This window comes from Cyrtonyx montezumae, unplaced genomic scaffold (assembly GCF_038088225.1).
Source record: "Cyrtonyx montezumae isolate F1298 unplaced genomic scaffold, pur_monq_1.0 scaffold_3, whole genome shotgun sequence".
Taxonomy (NCBI): Eukaryota; Metazoa; Chordata; class Aves; order Galliformes; family Odontophoridae; genus Cyrtonyx; species Cyrtonyx montezumae.
Window position 1 is genome coordinate 24,667,693 of NW_027072034.1, and position 17,395 is coordinate 24,685,087.

General features: G+C 37.6%; 1 protein-coding gene across 1 annotated transcript; it reads left to right on the plus strand.

The window, feature by feature from the left end:
- Positions 1-91: 91 nt before the first annotated feature.
- Positions 92-14,681, plus strand: ERCC5 (ERCC excision repair 5, endonuclease). The gene is made up of 15 exons (XM_065740950.1): positions 92-417; positions 1,372-1,547; positions 2,039-2,154; positions 2,245-2,334; positions 3,419-3,479; positions 4,341-4,484; positions 5,412-5,619; positions 5,835-6,779; positions 7,246-7,478; positions 7,824-7,943; positions 8,946-9,159; positions 10,571-10,715; positions 11,603-11,803; positions 12,607-12,691; positions 14,023-14,681. The coding sequence occupies exons 1-15, from the start codon at positions 330-332 to the stop codon at positions 14,569-14,571; spliced, it is 3,375 nt and encodes a 1,124-aa protein (XP_065597022.1). The 5' UTR covers positions 92-329; the 3' UTR covers positions 14,572-14,681.
- Positions 14,682-17,395: the final 2,714 nt, after the last annotated feature.

Genomic DNA, 17,395 nt, shown 5'->3' on the forward strand with positions numbered 1-17,395 from the left:
CATGCGCACCTCGGAGCGGGCGTCCGCGGGACGGTGAGGGGTCTCTGTGGGGGTCGGTCGCGCGGGCGCGTCGGTTCCTCGCTGTGTTCACATCAGTTAGTCAGTACCGTGTTGTGCTTGACCGACTTATGTGGGTTCTCATGCGTTGAACCCCGAGGGATTCATCCGAAGCGGCGGGGCAGAGTTGGCGGCTTTTGCTGCAGGCTGACGGCCGCAGTGGATCTTAATTTACTAATGAAACTTCAACGGGTTCATGCAATGTTTGCGTTCTAGTTTGAGTCGTGCCTCATGCATGGATTCTTCTCTCTCAAAGTAGCTGAGAAAGGACAATGGGAGTTCAAGGGCTTTGGAAACTGCTGGAGTGCACTGGAAGACCGATAAACCCAGAAACGCTAGAAGGAAAAATTCTTGCTGTCGGTATCCTTTAAAGTAAGGCTTTAAGGGGAACCAAATGTGTAAGATAATTTATTCAAACCACTGCATGAGCAGCTTTTTAAAATGTTTATTTTAAATTGTGGCAATACTTTGATATTTTGCCCTTATGCTCTGGTGGGACCTCACCTGGAGTACTCTGTCCAGATGTGGAGTTTTCAACACAGAAGAGATGAGGACCTGTGTGACTGCATCCAGAGGTGTCCTATCCCTTGGATCATTTTTGCAGCACAACTCCCCTGTGAGGACAAACTGAGAGAGCTGGGGCTGTTCAGCCCAGAGAAGAGAAGGCTCTGGGGAGACCTGAGAGCAGCTGTACAGTGGGGGCTATAAGAAGAAAGGGAACGGACTTCAGCAGGGTTTCTTGTGACAAAATGAAGGGAATTGGAAATAAAGAAAAGGTGTTTTGTGATAAGGGTGGTGAAGCACTGGAGCATGTTACTCAGAGAAGTGGTGGATGCCCTGCTGCTGGAGGCATTCACAGTCAGTCTGGAAGGGGCTTTGATCAGCATGATCTTCTCTAAGTGTCTCTATTCATTGCAGGGGGTAGGACTAGATGTCCTTTAAAGTTTCCTTCTCACTCAAATGATTCTATGATATTTGTTTGTAACTTCTCTGTGAGCTTTCCAGTTGAATACGCTTGGTTAAATGCTAGAAAAATGTTAGGAAGATGAAGAAATAAGTTGCACTTCATTTATTTATAAACATTACTAAGGAGATAAATCTTGCTGCACAGGAGTTTCACCACTTCTACTCTTTGTCCAGGGCAAGATAATCAAGAATTTATTCTTCTCTGAAGTTCACAAGTATTTGGATAACAGTGGGTTCAGTAGGCCAAGCATGGGGCAGCAAGCCACTCAGTCAAATCTGCAGTTTATAAACTGTTCATACGATACAGATGTGAGATTGCACATTATCTCTACTTAACCATTCTTTAAGATATCAGTATTTGGTTGAACCAGGCAGTAAAGGGAGTCAGAGATCGTCATGGTAATTCTATACAAAACGCTCATCTACTCACTCTCTTTAATCGACTCTGCAAGTTGCTGTTCTTTCGAATTCGGCCTGTCTTTGTTTTTGATGGGGAGGCACCACTTCTGAAGAGGCAGACTTTGGTACGTACCTTTTCTGAGTGACTGTAGTACAAAGTATGATGCACGTCTGTTGATACTGAGTAGCTGTTTCAAATTCCTTGTATTCTGCTTATAATTCTGAGCCATGAAGGCAGAGGGCTTGAAGAACACTGCTGTGCAGATGTTCTTCATAATTCCAGCCTTTGTCAGCTTTTGGAGCATGCAGGTGCTCCCTTTTGATTGATATATCTTCAGGTTTGATTTACACTCTAACCAGATTGCAGAGGTGGATGATGGAAAAGGCTGACTTCTACTTTAGAATGGATCTGAAAGTGACACTTGCAAGCATTTGTACACAGAAGCTGAAAACCACTGAGTCCCACAGAGGACACTGACCCAGACTTAGAGGATTTGAAGGCTATGTCTGTGTAGACTGAGTTAGGAGTTGCTCATAGACTCAGCATGCAGAATTCTGTTCACTCAGTGCACATTGTCAGCATCCAGCAACGTTAACTGGTGTTTTATGTTCACAGGCAAAACGAAGACACAGAAAGGAATTGGCTGTCAGTGATTCCAGGAAAACTGCAGAGAAACTCTTGAAAACATTTTTGAAGAGACAAGCTATCAAAGCTGCTCTTACAGGCAGAAGGCAGGAATAAATATTATTTTGCCTTTTTTTATATGTGGCAGTTAAGTTTTATGTAGCTATAAATCACTATTTATTTTTTTCCCTGAGCAGTGAAGTTTTTCCCAGTATTTCACAAGTTCGAAGAGAAGAAATTGATGACATATATGTACTGCCTTCTTTAGAGAATGAAGAGAAGAACAGGTAGGTAGAATTAAGAAAAATAGCTTGAATGACTGTAGTAAACTCAGGTAATCTGAGTATAAAAGAGTGTTTTTGAAGACGCTGGAAAACTTTTGATCCATTGATTCCTTAGTATGTAAAGTATCTTCAGTTTGTGTTATATTTCAATTTCTTTTTGGTCAGATTGGATTGTAGATTTGGATCTAGAAGACTCCTAGTTATTTATTTTGAAGTAACTAATAGAACAAGCTTTCAGCCCACAGATTAGATTTCTATCCTGAACTCATGACGAGGGCTGAAATTGCTCCCTCTCTTTCTGTGGCTACATCTATGAGTGTAAATGAACCTGATTGTTCAAGTGGGTGGCTGGTGTGTGACAGCTGGATGCTAGTTCATGTCCCCTCATCCAGTGGTGTAGATGCACTGAACAGAAGTAGACTTTATTTGTCAAATATGTCACCTCTTAAATAACGGCAAGGGAGGTGATTGTCTACCAATGCTCTGACCTTGTGAAGCTCCATCTGGAGTGCTGAAGGATGTGGAGCTGTTGGGGCAGGTCCAGAATAGTGCCACAAACATGATTAGGGGATTGGATTGCCTTTCCTATGAAGGTAGGTTGAGGGAGCTGAGCTTGGAGTGACATCACAGCAGCCTTCCAGTACTTGAAAGAAGGTTGGGCAGGAGGGGGACCACCTTTTTAAATGATCTCATAGTGATAGGACAAGGGGCATGGCTTTACATTAAAAGGGGATTTAGGTTAGGTGTTAGGAAGAAATTTTTTCCTCAGAGGATGGTGAAGCATGGGAACAGGTTGCCTGGAGTTGGTTGCCTTATCTCTAGAGATGTTCAAGGCCTGTTTGGATGGGATCCTGGGCAGCCTGATCTAATGGGTGGCAACCCTACCCACTGCTGTGGGATTGTAACTAGGTGATCCCTAAAGTCTCCTTCACCCTAAGCTATTTTATTTTTGAATGTGTACTTTGCTGTTGTGTGTGATATTTTTAAAAAAGTATCAGGAAGGGAAGGGTAATATCCTTTTGGTTGAAATACAAATCTCATTTACTTGAGGAAATGTCTACATCTTTTTTCTCGCTGTGATTTTTAGCTCAGAGGAGGAAGAGGAGAAAGAGTGGGAAATAAGAATGACCCAGAAAAGGATGTTGCAGGTAAATGCATCCTAATTCCCTTGTTATTGTGAACTATCCTACTGTTCTTGTGCAGTGTTTATTTAAAAAAAAAAAAAAAGTGTTTGGGTTTGAAGATGTAGGTTTTACTACAGCATTACTGATCAAGCAAGCAAGTTGATTTTAAGAATGCCATGATTTCCTAAAAATCTGAAAATATAAATGGAATTTTCTTCACTTGAACACGGCAGAATAGGAAATTCTAATGGCTTCCTTTTGGACTACATTCTCTGGACTGAAAGCATTTCTTTTATAATATCAAAAAAATGAAATGCATGCATTTTTTTCATGTGTATATGTGCAGATAAGACAGCATATTGAACAGAATTTTCCTACTTAGACCTGAGTACAAATTGATGTTGAAATGCTTTGGTCCTTGAGTTTTCACTGGCAAAATGTATTCCTTTCTGATGCACTGATCTTAGGGAAGAGGAGAGAAGAAACACATCAGCTAAGCAGAATGCATAATGAATAGTAAAATCACTTTTTCTTTCATTCAGGAAGAAAAAAAAAATCATTAAATAAACTCTCTTGGAAATACTGTCAATGTTTGAAGTAGTTTGACAAAAAAAAAAAACCTCTTTGGAAGGATAAAAAATCAGACTTGCTGAGGCTGTAAGGCTTACTTCTGTGATTCATACAAAATATATTTTTATAAAAGGAATGAAACCAAGTTTTAAAGTTGTAGTATGTATAGTGTGCCTCAAAAAGTATAGGAAGTATTAACAAAGATTTTATAGGTTTTGTTTTTTTTTTTTAATTGGAAAGGATGATGAAAATATTTCACTGTTATTTTTAGGCTGTAATACAAAATAAATGTATATATTTTTTCATTTTTTATAGGAAGAATTATTTGAAAACCCTAATTCTATAGATATCGATTCAGAAGATTTTAAGAAACTGCCTCCAGAAGTAAAACATGAAATCTTGACTGATATGAAGGAAGTTACAAAACGAAACAGAACATTATTTGAAGCAATGCCGAAGGTAATATTTAAAATAGCTTCAAACCTTTGGAATTTTTCTATTGCAGGTGAATGCTTACATAAGGGTATCATGTCTGGAGAGCTTTACTCACAACTCTATTTAATGAGGAATGTTATGGTAAGGGGAAGGGAAAAACAAGGAAGTAATGACTCCTAAGAGGTCCTTCCCATGTGTGCATTCAGTGTCTCTTGATTTCTGCTAAAATTGGCAGAGGTGATTTGGTTTGGCAAGAATGAAAAAAGCTTGCTGTGCCTCATGCCTCAGCAGCATTATGCTCAGTGTTTCAGTTACAGAGAACATACTACAAATGTCAGTAAGTCAGGCAGAATGAACACAGTGTGAATTACAAACCCTCAGATTGTTACGGGAGCTTACAACTGGGGAAGGACCTTCATGTTTGTGACTTCAATGTGATACTAACGCCATTCAGAGATGAGCAGGGAGTTCTGCAGTGCTACTTACAGAATAGCTTTCTGGAGCACAAATATTTTTAAAGTATAGTATTTATCAGGTTAAATGATAGCTTGTGCCTCAGTGCAAGCTATGGACCATTTTGTGGTGGGCAGCATCTTAAAAGCACCCACATGTGGATTCTGTTACAATTGCATTGTTTTTAAGATGGAGACTAGCTCTGTTAGCCAGCTAGCTTTCGTTGATCATATCACTTAGATCTCATTGTGTTTAATCAGCATTTAGAACTCTTTAATGGTATGTTTTAGAATTGTATTGTGCATTGCAGCAGTAATAGCATTGTCACTTGTGAGTGCAGCAGTCAATTAATGCCAAATGTTACCTACTTAAAGGGAATAAGAAAATACTTCTATTAAAAAGCATTCCCCAGCAAGGTAATTGTACCAGCTTAAAAGGTGCAGTTAGTGTCTTTTTTTTTTTAATTTACTTGGATTCTTTTTTTTTATTTTTATGAAGGACTCTGAAAGCTTTTCCCAGTACCAGCTTAGGGGTTTGCTTAAGAAAAGTCACCTCAGTCGGCACATAGAAAACGTAGAAAAAGAGTTAAATCAGCAGCACTCAGGTCAAATCCGAGCACAGTATGAAAATGAAGGTGGTTTTGTGAAAGAAGTGGAATCGAGGAGGATAATCTCCGAAGACTCTTCTCACTATATCTTAATAAAAGGTACATCAGGTCTTCACTTTATAAAACCTTTTATTCAGTATGTGCAGTCTGCAGCTGTTCATTTTAAGAAAACAAATTTACTATACTGTTATACTTCTGTGATCAGCAAATGTAGAAAACTGGCTTATTAATCTTCAGATGGTGTTTTTTCTTATGTAGTGTGCAATGATAGTATAAAACAGCCTTTGCTCTCAAATAAACCTACTTTTTTCCAGGTTTTCAGGCAAAAGAAGCTACTAATAGAGACTTGGAAGCTACTGCAGGACCCTCATCAGAAAGGTCTGAATTGAAGAAAATTAATCAATCTCCTGCTAATGCAGAGTTAACTACAACTGACAAGTTGCAGACAGACAAAGATAACGATGTTGTAACAGCACCACCCTCTCCCCAAACATTGCTTGCTATCCAAGCAGCAATGGTGGAAAGCAGCTCAGAAGAAGAACTGGGAAATGAAGCTAAAGAACAACTGAACCTGTCTCGGTCTGTAATGGAAGAAGGCAGTGTGTCTCCAAGAACACTGCAGGCAATTCAGCGAGCTCTGAATGATGATGATGATGATGAGAAGGAGGAAGTCGTTACTGTTAGAACTGATAGAGTGCAAACAGAAAGGTCAAAAGCAAAGGATTTTCTTCTTAGTAGCTCAGATGAGGAAGATCAGATTCCTAAAGTCGAGGGGAAAGAAATACTTACACCTTCAATTCTTTCACCAATCCAAGTGGTTGTGCAGGACATTGAATTTGGACAAAAGAGTCAGGAGTTGGGAAAAAATCATATTACACCTGAGGGCACTGGTATATCCACAGACAATAATCACTCTTTTGTTGATGATACTAGAAAAGGAACAGAAGATGTAGACACAGAAGTAGGTGGTTCAAAAATAGACTCAATTTATTTGGAAGACAAGGATGTGAACTTGTGCATTCAGAAGCCAAGCTGTTCCCCTCCACAAGCTAGTGTAGGTGCTTTGATTCGTGGTGAAACAGCAGGCTTTTCTAAAACTGAGGAAAACTTGAAAGTTTGTAAAATTATAGAGGAAGTTAATTCACGAACAGAAGAGAATGTATCTGAAGTACGAAAGGAAGCTGAAATTCTTCCAGTAACAGAAGGTCCTAAAGAGGAAAAAGAAGGGACATCACAGTCTGAAGACAGTGATTCTGATGGTATGTGCGTTTTAATCATGTAAAAAGAGAAGAAATTAAAGCCTTACTGTTTTTGAAGTCGATTGAATTTACCTTTCTTTCCCTGTAAGAAATGCTTTCAAACATGTCTATCCCTGCATTCACTGGAATTGGGAAGAAAATGTGAGCTATATTTTCCCTACAGTGCTATGTTGTATCATTCAGGCCTGAGTGTACAATACAGAAAAACAGGAAAATTTGTTTCTCTATACCTTGAACTCGATTAGCTTATATATGGATGGTTAACTTCTTGGTTTTTGTTGTTTCACTGTTCTTGTATCTTTTTATTGCATATAGCAAAAAGAATGGAATAACCAAACCAACAAACTCAACCCCAAACAAAACAAACAAAAACCAAACCATCCCACTGCCCAACTGAAAAATAAGATGACGCACGTGTTTTTTATGTAGGCAGCAAGAAGCTGAGCTCTTTGTTATCCCTTTATAGGAAGCTTTATTGAAGTGGATACTGTAGTCAGTAATGAGGATGAATTTCCTACTGAATACGATGAGAGTCTGGGTGATAAAACAGCACTTTCAGAAATGGAGAAAGACAGACATGATATCATCACACAGGACTTGCTGAATGAGTCTGATGAAGTGCAGCTGACAAACAGTCAGAATGCTGAAAAAGAAGATAATAGAAAAGATGCAGAAGATGAATGGCAAGACATCAGTTTGGTAACTCTTTGATATTTGTTTTAAGCTGATAGTGAAGTGCTGTCTCAAAATACTTTTCAAGGAAAACCATTAGGGAACTTTTTACTGTTTCATAACTTTCATGTATTTATTTCAGTTCTGTAGGGACATTTTTTAAAGATGACTGAAGTTAAACAGTCTCTGAAATCAGAGTAACTGTAAGGTTTTGGTACTCTGATGAGGAGATCTAGGTATGAGCTTATAATTTACTGCATAGAAGAAGCTATGACATTTTTCTGACGTGAATTAATGGAGCTTATACTACTGGGTATTCTTATGTAAAGTATAAAATGATTGAAATGACCACAAACATGTTTTACTTTTCAGGAAGAACTAAGAGAATTAGAAAATGACCTTTCTGCTGAGCAGGATATGCTTCAATCTCAAAAACAGCAGCAGGAGCGTGTTGCTTCTTCTGTAACAGGACAGATGTTCTTGGAAAGCCAGGTAATTTGTTGAATTATTTCAATTTGATACAATATATGATGTGCCCTGTAAATATAAAACAATATAAAATCATTAGAGCAAATTCTGAAAGGTATATAAACACTCGTATTTTCTTTGGGTAAAAGGGATAATTTGGATGGTTATAAAGTGATGGAAATTTTTCTTGCCTGTGTATTTACTCATACTTGTTTCTTCAGATGATTTTTAAAGGACAGTAGATTGTACTTCCTACTATTACATTCCTTATAATGGTACTATACAATATGTGCAGTACACAGATGTATATATGTATGCATTTGCTAGATATGTACCACATAAAATTTCTTAGCTTTTGTAGTGGTTATTACATCCAAATTGGGAGCAGTGGCATAAATGGTGAGCGTAATTCCTAGAGATGAAGTAATCCAGAACTGTGTAACTAGCACTCACATGTAAACGTAGTGTGTGAGGTATTTAACTGAGGTTAAATAATGTGTTATATAAAAGTAGATAATGTAGACTGTATCAAAATACGTGTGTATCAAAACATGATCCTCACCAGATGAGTAGTCTGCCTGCAATTAGTTGCCTGATGTGCATGTTTCTCATACGCCTTCTATGAAGTTGATGACTAATTTTTCTTTTTTAAACCTGAATCTTTTTTTCTTATTTCCTGGAATCCATATAAATGAAATTATAAAATATGGACTTTTGTCCATGTGGAAGTAGCAGTTATAGAAAGAACAATACTTAAAATTTATTGTATATATAAGATAGGAGAGTCTCAAACTCTGTAGTAATAGTGTGAACCAGTAGTGCTTGACATGTGTGGCTGCCTGAGTTGAGTAAATGGAACTTTTGCCCAGACTTAACTGCACTTAGTACTTTTGAGTGGTAATTTAGATTTGCTGTGAGATATTAAATACCCCCAAAGTGTGAATTTAGCTTCTTTGAGTCACACCAGAAGTATATTACAATTCATTATTTAGATGAAATATGAGCTGTTTTGTCTTCATCCTGCAGGAGCTTCTCCGCCTGTTTGGCATTCCGTACATTGAAGCTCCTATGGAAGCAGAGGCACAGTGTGCTGTACTGGACCTCACTGACCAGACCTCTGGGACAATCACTGATGACAGTGATGTTTGGTTATTCGGTGCACGACATGTTTATAAAAATTTCTTCAGTCAAAACAAATATGTGGAATATTACCAATATGTTGATTTTCAAAACCAGCTGGGTAAGTGGTGCCAGTGATCAATGTGTTAGATACAATCTTTGATAAGACAGTGTTGCCATGTATCTTTCTGAAATTGAATTTCCTACAGAAACAGATGCATAAAATGTAATGTTCTTTGGAATGTCTCTAAAGACATTCAGTTGGCTTGCTGATTTTACTGCTAGATGGGAATTTATTTAGAACATATTGACACGTAATGATTAGAAAGGGATCCAGCAGACCATCTAAGAAAGTTTTTCAGTTAATATTGACAATGATTGTTCTTGTAACTACCTAATCGAATTATTGCTATTATGCTGAACAGTTAAGCTTCAGTGTCATGTAGTATATTGAGGAAAATGTGATCCAGTTCTGCATAAACAAGACAATAATAATAAATAAATAAAGCTGACTCTTTTTAAAGTAATTCTAACAAGTTTAGGATATGGTCTTTGAAATCATATTTTAATACCTTCAGTATGTAAAATTCAGCATGCAGTGAAAAATACATCTGTTTTCTTTTCTCAGCAAACGCTTTTTCCCCTACTTATTTTAGGTGTGCCACTGTAGTTTACTTGGGAAGAAGTGCTATAAGAGCACATGTGATTTTTTAGTTATTATTAATATAATAAGCCAGATTATTTATTTATTTGTTGGAAAAAATAGCTGTCGTCTATCTTCATGTAACATTCCTCTGCAGTTTATGCACTGAAAAGTAGTTTAAAACGACTCTTTCTTTCTTGACAGTTGGTGAATAGCCTGGGTAGCGTTCTGATGTGTGCTTAGACACACATCCCTTCTTTTCTCCACAGAAATATTTCATTTTTATCTAAACTCCCGAAGCTAGTCACTGAAAATCACACTGGTTTCAGAAGATCTTATTATGTACCATGTAGAAATGGTCAATTGAGTTCTTCCTTTTTTCTAGCTGTTTCAAGAGGCTCTTTTGGTCTGTTGGAAAAACTGTTCTGCACAGAGCTAATGACTTCCAGTTTGGGAACTTTCTCAAGAAGCAGGGGCATTGATATTATGAACTGAGGACCTGAATATTTCTGATTTAGGAGTTATTAAATTCAGGTCAGCATTAGATGAGAAAAGCATGGCAAAATATATGTAAATAAATACATACAGAAATAAGTGTAAAATGATGTCTCTTCTTAAAGACCATTGGGGAGATCTGAGAGTCTACGTTATAACAATTTAATTTTGGCAAGATATGCTAAACTGTGCTAGGTTAACAAATACAGCTATGGTGCATGGGGCAGCAGTAGTGTATTGACTCTGCTCTAGAAAATAATTTTGCAAATCCAGATGTTAATGCATCTATACTTCCTTTGCTGTTTGTCTTTCAGAAAATACAGTATTTTTAATTTATAAGAGAACGTATGCTGAATTCACTGGCCATATTTGGTTTATGCATTTTCTTTTACAGGGCTAGATCGAAACAAGTTAATTAATTTGGCATATTTGCTTGGAAGTGACTACACTGAGGGGATCCCAAATGTTGGCTTTGTAACAGCAATGGAGATCTTAAATGAATTTCCTGGACATGGATTGGAACCTCTCCTAAAATTCGCGTATGCATTGCTGGATTTTGTTGGTTTTCTTTCTTATTTTTCTGTTACATCAGTGTTAGGGAATATACTTTTCTGCTGCTGAAGTATACAAGAAAACATCGTCAAGGAGGCTGAGTTAAGTATAAAATATGTAACTGCAATGTACTGGTACTCGAAATGGCAGGTAATTGAAATGTTATGTTGATACAGCAATTACAGCAAGACTGGTGAAAACAGTAGAGCAGTTTTAAAACTGTGCAACTGCCTCTGAGTTCATTGCAGAGCTGGATCCCTAGTGGAGTCGAGGTTGTTTCTCCCTGAGTATGTGAGAAGGTGCTGTAGCTTGCCCATAGAGAAAAGAGACTTTATGAGTGAGGAGTGGATGACCTGAAAAGAGACAGACAGGTAGGCTGTGGGGAAGAACAAGGTTTGAAGAGGGCCAAGCCAATTGTGTTGGCAATTGCAAGGATCACAGAATGGTTTTTGTTGGAAGGGACCTTAAAGATAATCCAGATCCAACTCCCCTGCTGTGTATAGGGGCACTTTCCACCAAGTTGCTCGGAGTGGTAGGAATTTTTTTTTTAATAGACTTTGATTTTTATAAAAAAAAAAAAAATCCAAAAAATGATTATATAATGTGGGATGTCCTTCCATTTGACTTCTTAGGAGGAATCCAGGTGATGTTTGCTACCTTGGATGGCAATGGCTATGTTTACTGTATATTTTATCCTTTCTACTTTCAGATTATTATGCCCCTTTGGCCATTTTTATTTGAAAATCTCCTACTTTATACCACGTGGTAGCTGAAGTAGGGAGTCTGATTAAAGCCATGTAAGATAACACAATGGCTCTTGGCATTTCAAGTTACATTTCATGGGAACAAGTGAATACTTTTCTCTCTTTTTCAGTGAGTGGTGGAATGAGGCTCAGAAGAATAAGAAAATCAGACCTAATCCACGTGATACCAAAGTCAAGAAGAAATTGCGGCAGCTGCAGCTTTCTTCAGGTTTCCCAAATCCAGCAGTGGCAGAAGCATACCTGAAGCCTGTGGTGGATGAGTCAAGGGGCTCATTCACCTGGGGGAAGCCTGATGTAGAGCAGATAAAAGAATATCCTTTTACTATAAGACAGGAATTGCTAGCTAAAAATACTCAAAGTTCATAAGGCTAGCTAGTGCCTCAGTAACAGTGTCAGATTCTGAGCATCTCACTGGTCTGAGGGACCTCCTTACCCCAGCTGAATGTACTTTCCTGCACTGTTACTAACTCTGGAGTTGAAAAAAATGTGGAAATACATGCATGGCATTCGAGGCTATGCTGCCCTTCTGCTTCACTCTAAATGCAGGGTCTTATAGCTGAGGAACTGACCAACTTGTGGCATTACGCTTGCGTAACTGTACTTTCTTTCACAAATAGATTTCAAAACCTGTTTATTCACCACATTTCTTGCAATAATGCCATTTCTTGTAACAATTGCAGGTTGAGCTGCAGTGAATTGTTGAAAAGTAGATGGCAATGTGCACAGAACTAACAGTGTTTTAAACAGTAAACAAAAATTGCAGTGTTTGCAAGTGTAAAAGTAAGGTTTATTTATAGATTTTTGTATTTTAGATAATGCTGCATAGCCAAAACACACCTTTTCTTTTGTGAAGATTTTGGAAATGCTGATATTACAGTTCTGTAACTAACAGAGATATAATGTCATGATGCATACATACATATATGCATACATAGCATACTACTAGAATCATCCACATAACTTGGCCCCAATATCTTAAGATATTTTCTGTTTTTGTAGTAGTAAAGTTTCTGAGGAAACCTTCCTCTAGACATTGATTATTTGAGCAGTTTTTATTTTGTGTTTAGGAAATAATAGCAGTATCCATTTTTTAATGTTCCTTAACTTTCTGCATATTCTGTAAAGATCACTTTGGCTGGGCTAGGACAAAGACAGATGAAATCCTTTTACCTGTGATGAAACAGCTTAACTTGCAACAGGTAAGGTACAGAGCCGTGCATACCTTAATACTAGCTGGAAAATTGTAAGAGAAACATTTCAAAATGAACAGCAAGGTTATTGGCTATAAAATACATATCCTAGAAACTGGGATTTGGCTGTATTTTTTATCTTCATGTATATTTATATTCAAAATTAATTAAATGATTCTCTATATTTTATTTCTTTATGATTAGGTTTTTTGTGGGGCATTCTACTTCATTTCAAAGTTTGTAATTTTAGTAATTGATGTGAAGTTTTATCAAGTACTTGCCTCAAGTCCAGGTTGCTGTTTGTTTTCTGTTATGGATATAAATAGAACTAGAAGTACCTCCAGTACATTTAGTGCTTTTAAAAAGACATTAGGTTGTCTAAAAATGATTTATAAGAATGCCCCTAAGATTATAGTAAAGTGAAACAGACCATTGGGTACCACACCCATCCTTTAAGGAGAAGTGCAGAATGAGCCATTTATTGAGAGCCCATTTATAATATAATTGTACTTCACCAATAAATGTGCTGTCAATTTTTGTTCAACTTAAAAGTGAGTAGTGATGCGTGCTTTGTACTCTGAAAGTCAGTTGTAAAATGGTTTACTTCAGCTCATATTCTTTTCTTCTTTTGTTATCAATGAGATGTAGTGTACACCAGCCTTCTAGGCTCTCTCTGTCAGTCAAAGGTGTGAAGATGACCACAAAGCAGGTTAAATCCATGTACTTTCAGGCTGACTAGAACAACCTTTAGAAACATCCGTCTGCTAGCCAGTTTTAGGGTTAATATAGAGAACTAGCATACTCTATACAACAAGCCTAGCTGTAGTGAGTAACACAGATTCTTTGCATTTGAATTCTAGTTGTACTCTCAAATCTTTGTAACACGTACTGCTACAGTATAACTCCATTCAAATGACAGCTTTTTGTTACAGGAGCATGTGCAAATACAAAGTGCACTTAACTGTATCTTCTCAGTAAACATTCTGTTGTCTTAACAGCTTGCTGCTAAGAATGTTTTTGCAAGGACCTACTTAAGAGCGCAACAGAGATTCTCTATGTTAGGGTTTAAAATAGAATTGTGTTTCCAAGTATAATCATACAGACAATGTACATAAAAAGTTCATTCATTTTGCCCATTGTTCAGTTTCTATCAAAGTTCTCATTGCATAATTTATATTAATGTGCAGTTATTAATAATACATCTTATTATCTGCATGCATTCTGATTTCATTAGCTTTCTATCCTGCTTTATTTATGATGTTTTATAGTATAACTTAGGTGACAACTGTCTTCCTGTCACAAAAACATCCAAAGCTGTTTCACTGTTTTATTTTTGATAGACTCAGCTTCGAATTGATTCATTCTTCAGATTAGCAGAACATGAAAAACAAGCTATTAAAAGTCAGAGACTGCGTAGAGCTGTGAGCTGTCTGAAGAGAAAGGAAAAAGAAGAAGCTGATGAAATTTTGGAAGCTACTGCTGTTATGGAGAAAGAACTTAAGCAGCGCAAGGCAAGGAAAGGGGGAAGTACTTCAGGGTGCACAGATCATCAAGCCGTGGCGACAGAAATCCAAAGTGGGAAGAGAAGGAAGCATTCAAATTCCAGAAAAGAACATTTATATGCAGGTGGTTTTCTTGGGAATTTGAATCTTTCAGAAACTTCTAGTGACTCCTCAGCAGAAGAATCAGAAAACAGAGATTTAGACAAGAGCAAAAGAAGGAGAATTGCCTCTAAAACAGAGACAGCAGAACACAAAAAGGACTGCAGTAGCTCAAGTGGTGAGGATGAAAAACTGGGAAACGTGATATTGGTCACTGCCAAACCTGTATTTAAGGGCAGAAAACAGAAATCACAGAGTAAGGGAGGAAGAAAAAAGAGAAAGTCTTGAAGGAAAAGAAGTCATGAAAAAGCAGACTATGTAAATGGGCTTTATTACTTAAACTCTGTAAGTATTCTGATGATCATTTGGTATAAAAACAATAAATTATCCTTATTAATCATGCATTTGTCATGTATTGTCTTTGTGTCCAGAGTTTAAATAGGGATTTTAAAGCAGAAAAAAATAAAAATACTTTCATCACAATTGCTCAAAAGAGCCATAAACTGTACTTGGTGTAACTTTATTTTGAGGTTATAAAATTAGGCCCCAAATTGTATCTATTCATTTGCATTCTCACTGAGATAAAATAGCTGTTAAAATCACATGCAACCTGTTGCTCCCTGGACTTCAAACTTAGATAATACCTTGTAAATTATTTCTAGGTATTGAAAGAAACTCAGCTCAATTAGTTTTGTTTCCCTTATTCCCTGCATCATACCTGCTCATAGTAGTGTTGATTATTGAGTCATTTGTGGTGCCCTCATAATATAATATAGAATATAGTACAGTAAATTCTGATGAGCAATTATCATTAGAGATTATATGTTCTGAATGTAAATTGCATGTACTAAATGTGGAATTATTTGAGCATAGCCAGAGACAGCATTTGTTTCCAAAAGTGATGCTCGGAAATAGTATGGGGTTTTTCTTACAAGCCCCTTAGGTTTCACCTTAGAGCATTTATGTGGGTGTGTATGAAATATTTCCATTTGCTTTCCTGCTTAAACCCCTTGCCATATCAGGTCCTGTTTCTATTTGTCCTCTCTGTAACTGTCTTAATGCAAGCTGGCATTTATTCATTTACCTCCACACAGCAGGATCCTGTCAGCCTGCACCCCACCCCCTACCCCACACTCTTTTTTTCCTGCCCACCCTTGTTTCAGTTTCATCCATGGGGAGGTTTGTATTAAAAGTGCAGGGGTTTCTTCCTGGAAAACCTGTTTTCTTGGTCAGTGCTTCAGCAACTCAGTGTACAGGTGCACTGGTTGCAGCACTCTTGTCTGGTTATTTTATGAGATAAATAATTTGTTAGATCCAGGCTTGTTTTTCTTTCCTCAGCTTTCTCTCTGATTGTAGAATTTATTTATAGTGCCTGTGGGTTAAGATGGAAAAACACTGATTGCTGCCAGTCACACACAAGTTCTTACATTTTACTCCTTTTTGCTTTTTGATCTTTTCTGCTATTATTTCTTAGTAATTTCTCTCTATTTAATTGTCTGAAAGTCCAAGTCCATGCAGCTAAGTTTTGGAACATCAGCCTCTCCTGGAAGGATGAATGGTTGAGGTGATCTGGGTAGGATTTGGCCCTTCTAGCTACAAGGAGTCTAATACATAATGTACGGTGTTCACTGGGTGAAAAAAATACCCCTTTGGATAGTACTTTAGTAAAAGATAGTCATTTTGTAAGTGTCTTCTCAATCTGGACAACTAGTTTGCAGCTTTATTTTGCAGATCACCGGAGTATTGCTGTTTTAACTTCAAAGGAGTTTATCAGGCCTTGGTTTGTTTACTGGCTTCTAGATGTAGAAGTATGATAATGATAAAATACATCTTTGGTTTCTATGAGGCTTGTGCAGTATTCTTGTACAATATATTATAATTCCCCTGTGTAACCCAGAAACCCGACTGTGGTTCAATCCAATTTGGCTGAAAAGTGGTCAAGAAAGGGGAAGTTTCTCTCCTGAGGTTATATGGTAAATGAAGAGAAGTCTTAGTTACCTCCATTTGTTCCAATGGCAGTAAGTGGTTGTAATCCATTGAGCAAATCTACGCCTTGTAATGTGAAAAGAGGGGTGATGCATGTATATTTGTGTACACTGGCAGCTGCCTGAATTGAATCCTTGGCTGTACAGTAGGTTGGAGTGTTGTACCTTGCTGCAGTTCTGCATTCTTTTGTGAGTCTGCGTATTCACGAAACACTCTCAGAAGGAGTTTTGTAAATTGACCCTTTATCTGTGAGGAATTACTTCTTGCTCTTCAGTTACTTTGTAGTGACGGTGAAAGGTTACTAAAACTGTGCTACCATCCTGTTCCTGCCCGAAATGTTTGCAAGTTGGTTACATTATGGGTTGGAGCTCCCCTGATTCCCTACCTGCCGCTGTTAAGAGATCTTCTGTTCCCTTACATAAGAGAGCCATGGTGCCTTGTGCCTACTTTGGGTTCCTGCTGCAGCTGTCAGGATTTATTACTGCTGCTGGTGTGGGTATGTTGGCAATATGTAACGCACACTTTAGAGCTTTCCTATCTGGAGCTGCCTGGCAGCTAACGGCGAAGCAAACGGTTTGGCAAATAAGGATTCCCGTCTGAGTGCCGTCATTGGGGAGATACAAGCAGAGATTCAGGTAATGTTAACTGAAACACAGTCAGTGTGACTTGCTGTGTGTTTTGCTCTAATTATCTTCTATCATTTGCCTTCTGCTACGTAGGTCAGCAGCTGAACTGTTCTGCACCTGTGTGTTTTTAGCTGCTGGTACTGCTACTGAATTAATATGCCTACGTCAGATGGGTTGTATAGTTCTGTATAACTTAAAGGGTATTTTTAGAGCAGGGAAAAAGAGTGTACAGAACTAAAAAAAAAAAAAAAGGAAAAAAGCAGAAGTTTTCCTTTAAGAGTGATTAATCTTACAGCTCAGCATTGCTTTTACTTCAGAATACAGAGTGACTGATTCTTAATCCATTACTTACATTATCTTTTTTATACTTCTGAAGTACATGATCAGCTGATGAGTGTCAGTAACACTGCTTCCCATCCCACTAGTTTCTAATTCTTCTCCGTGTACCAAATACAGACTCAAAGATTTTCACTTCTATTCAGTCTACCTTCTCTATTTCC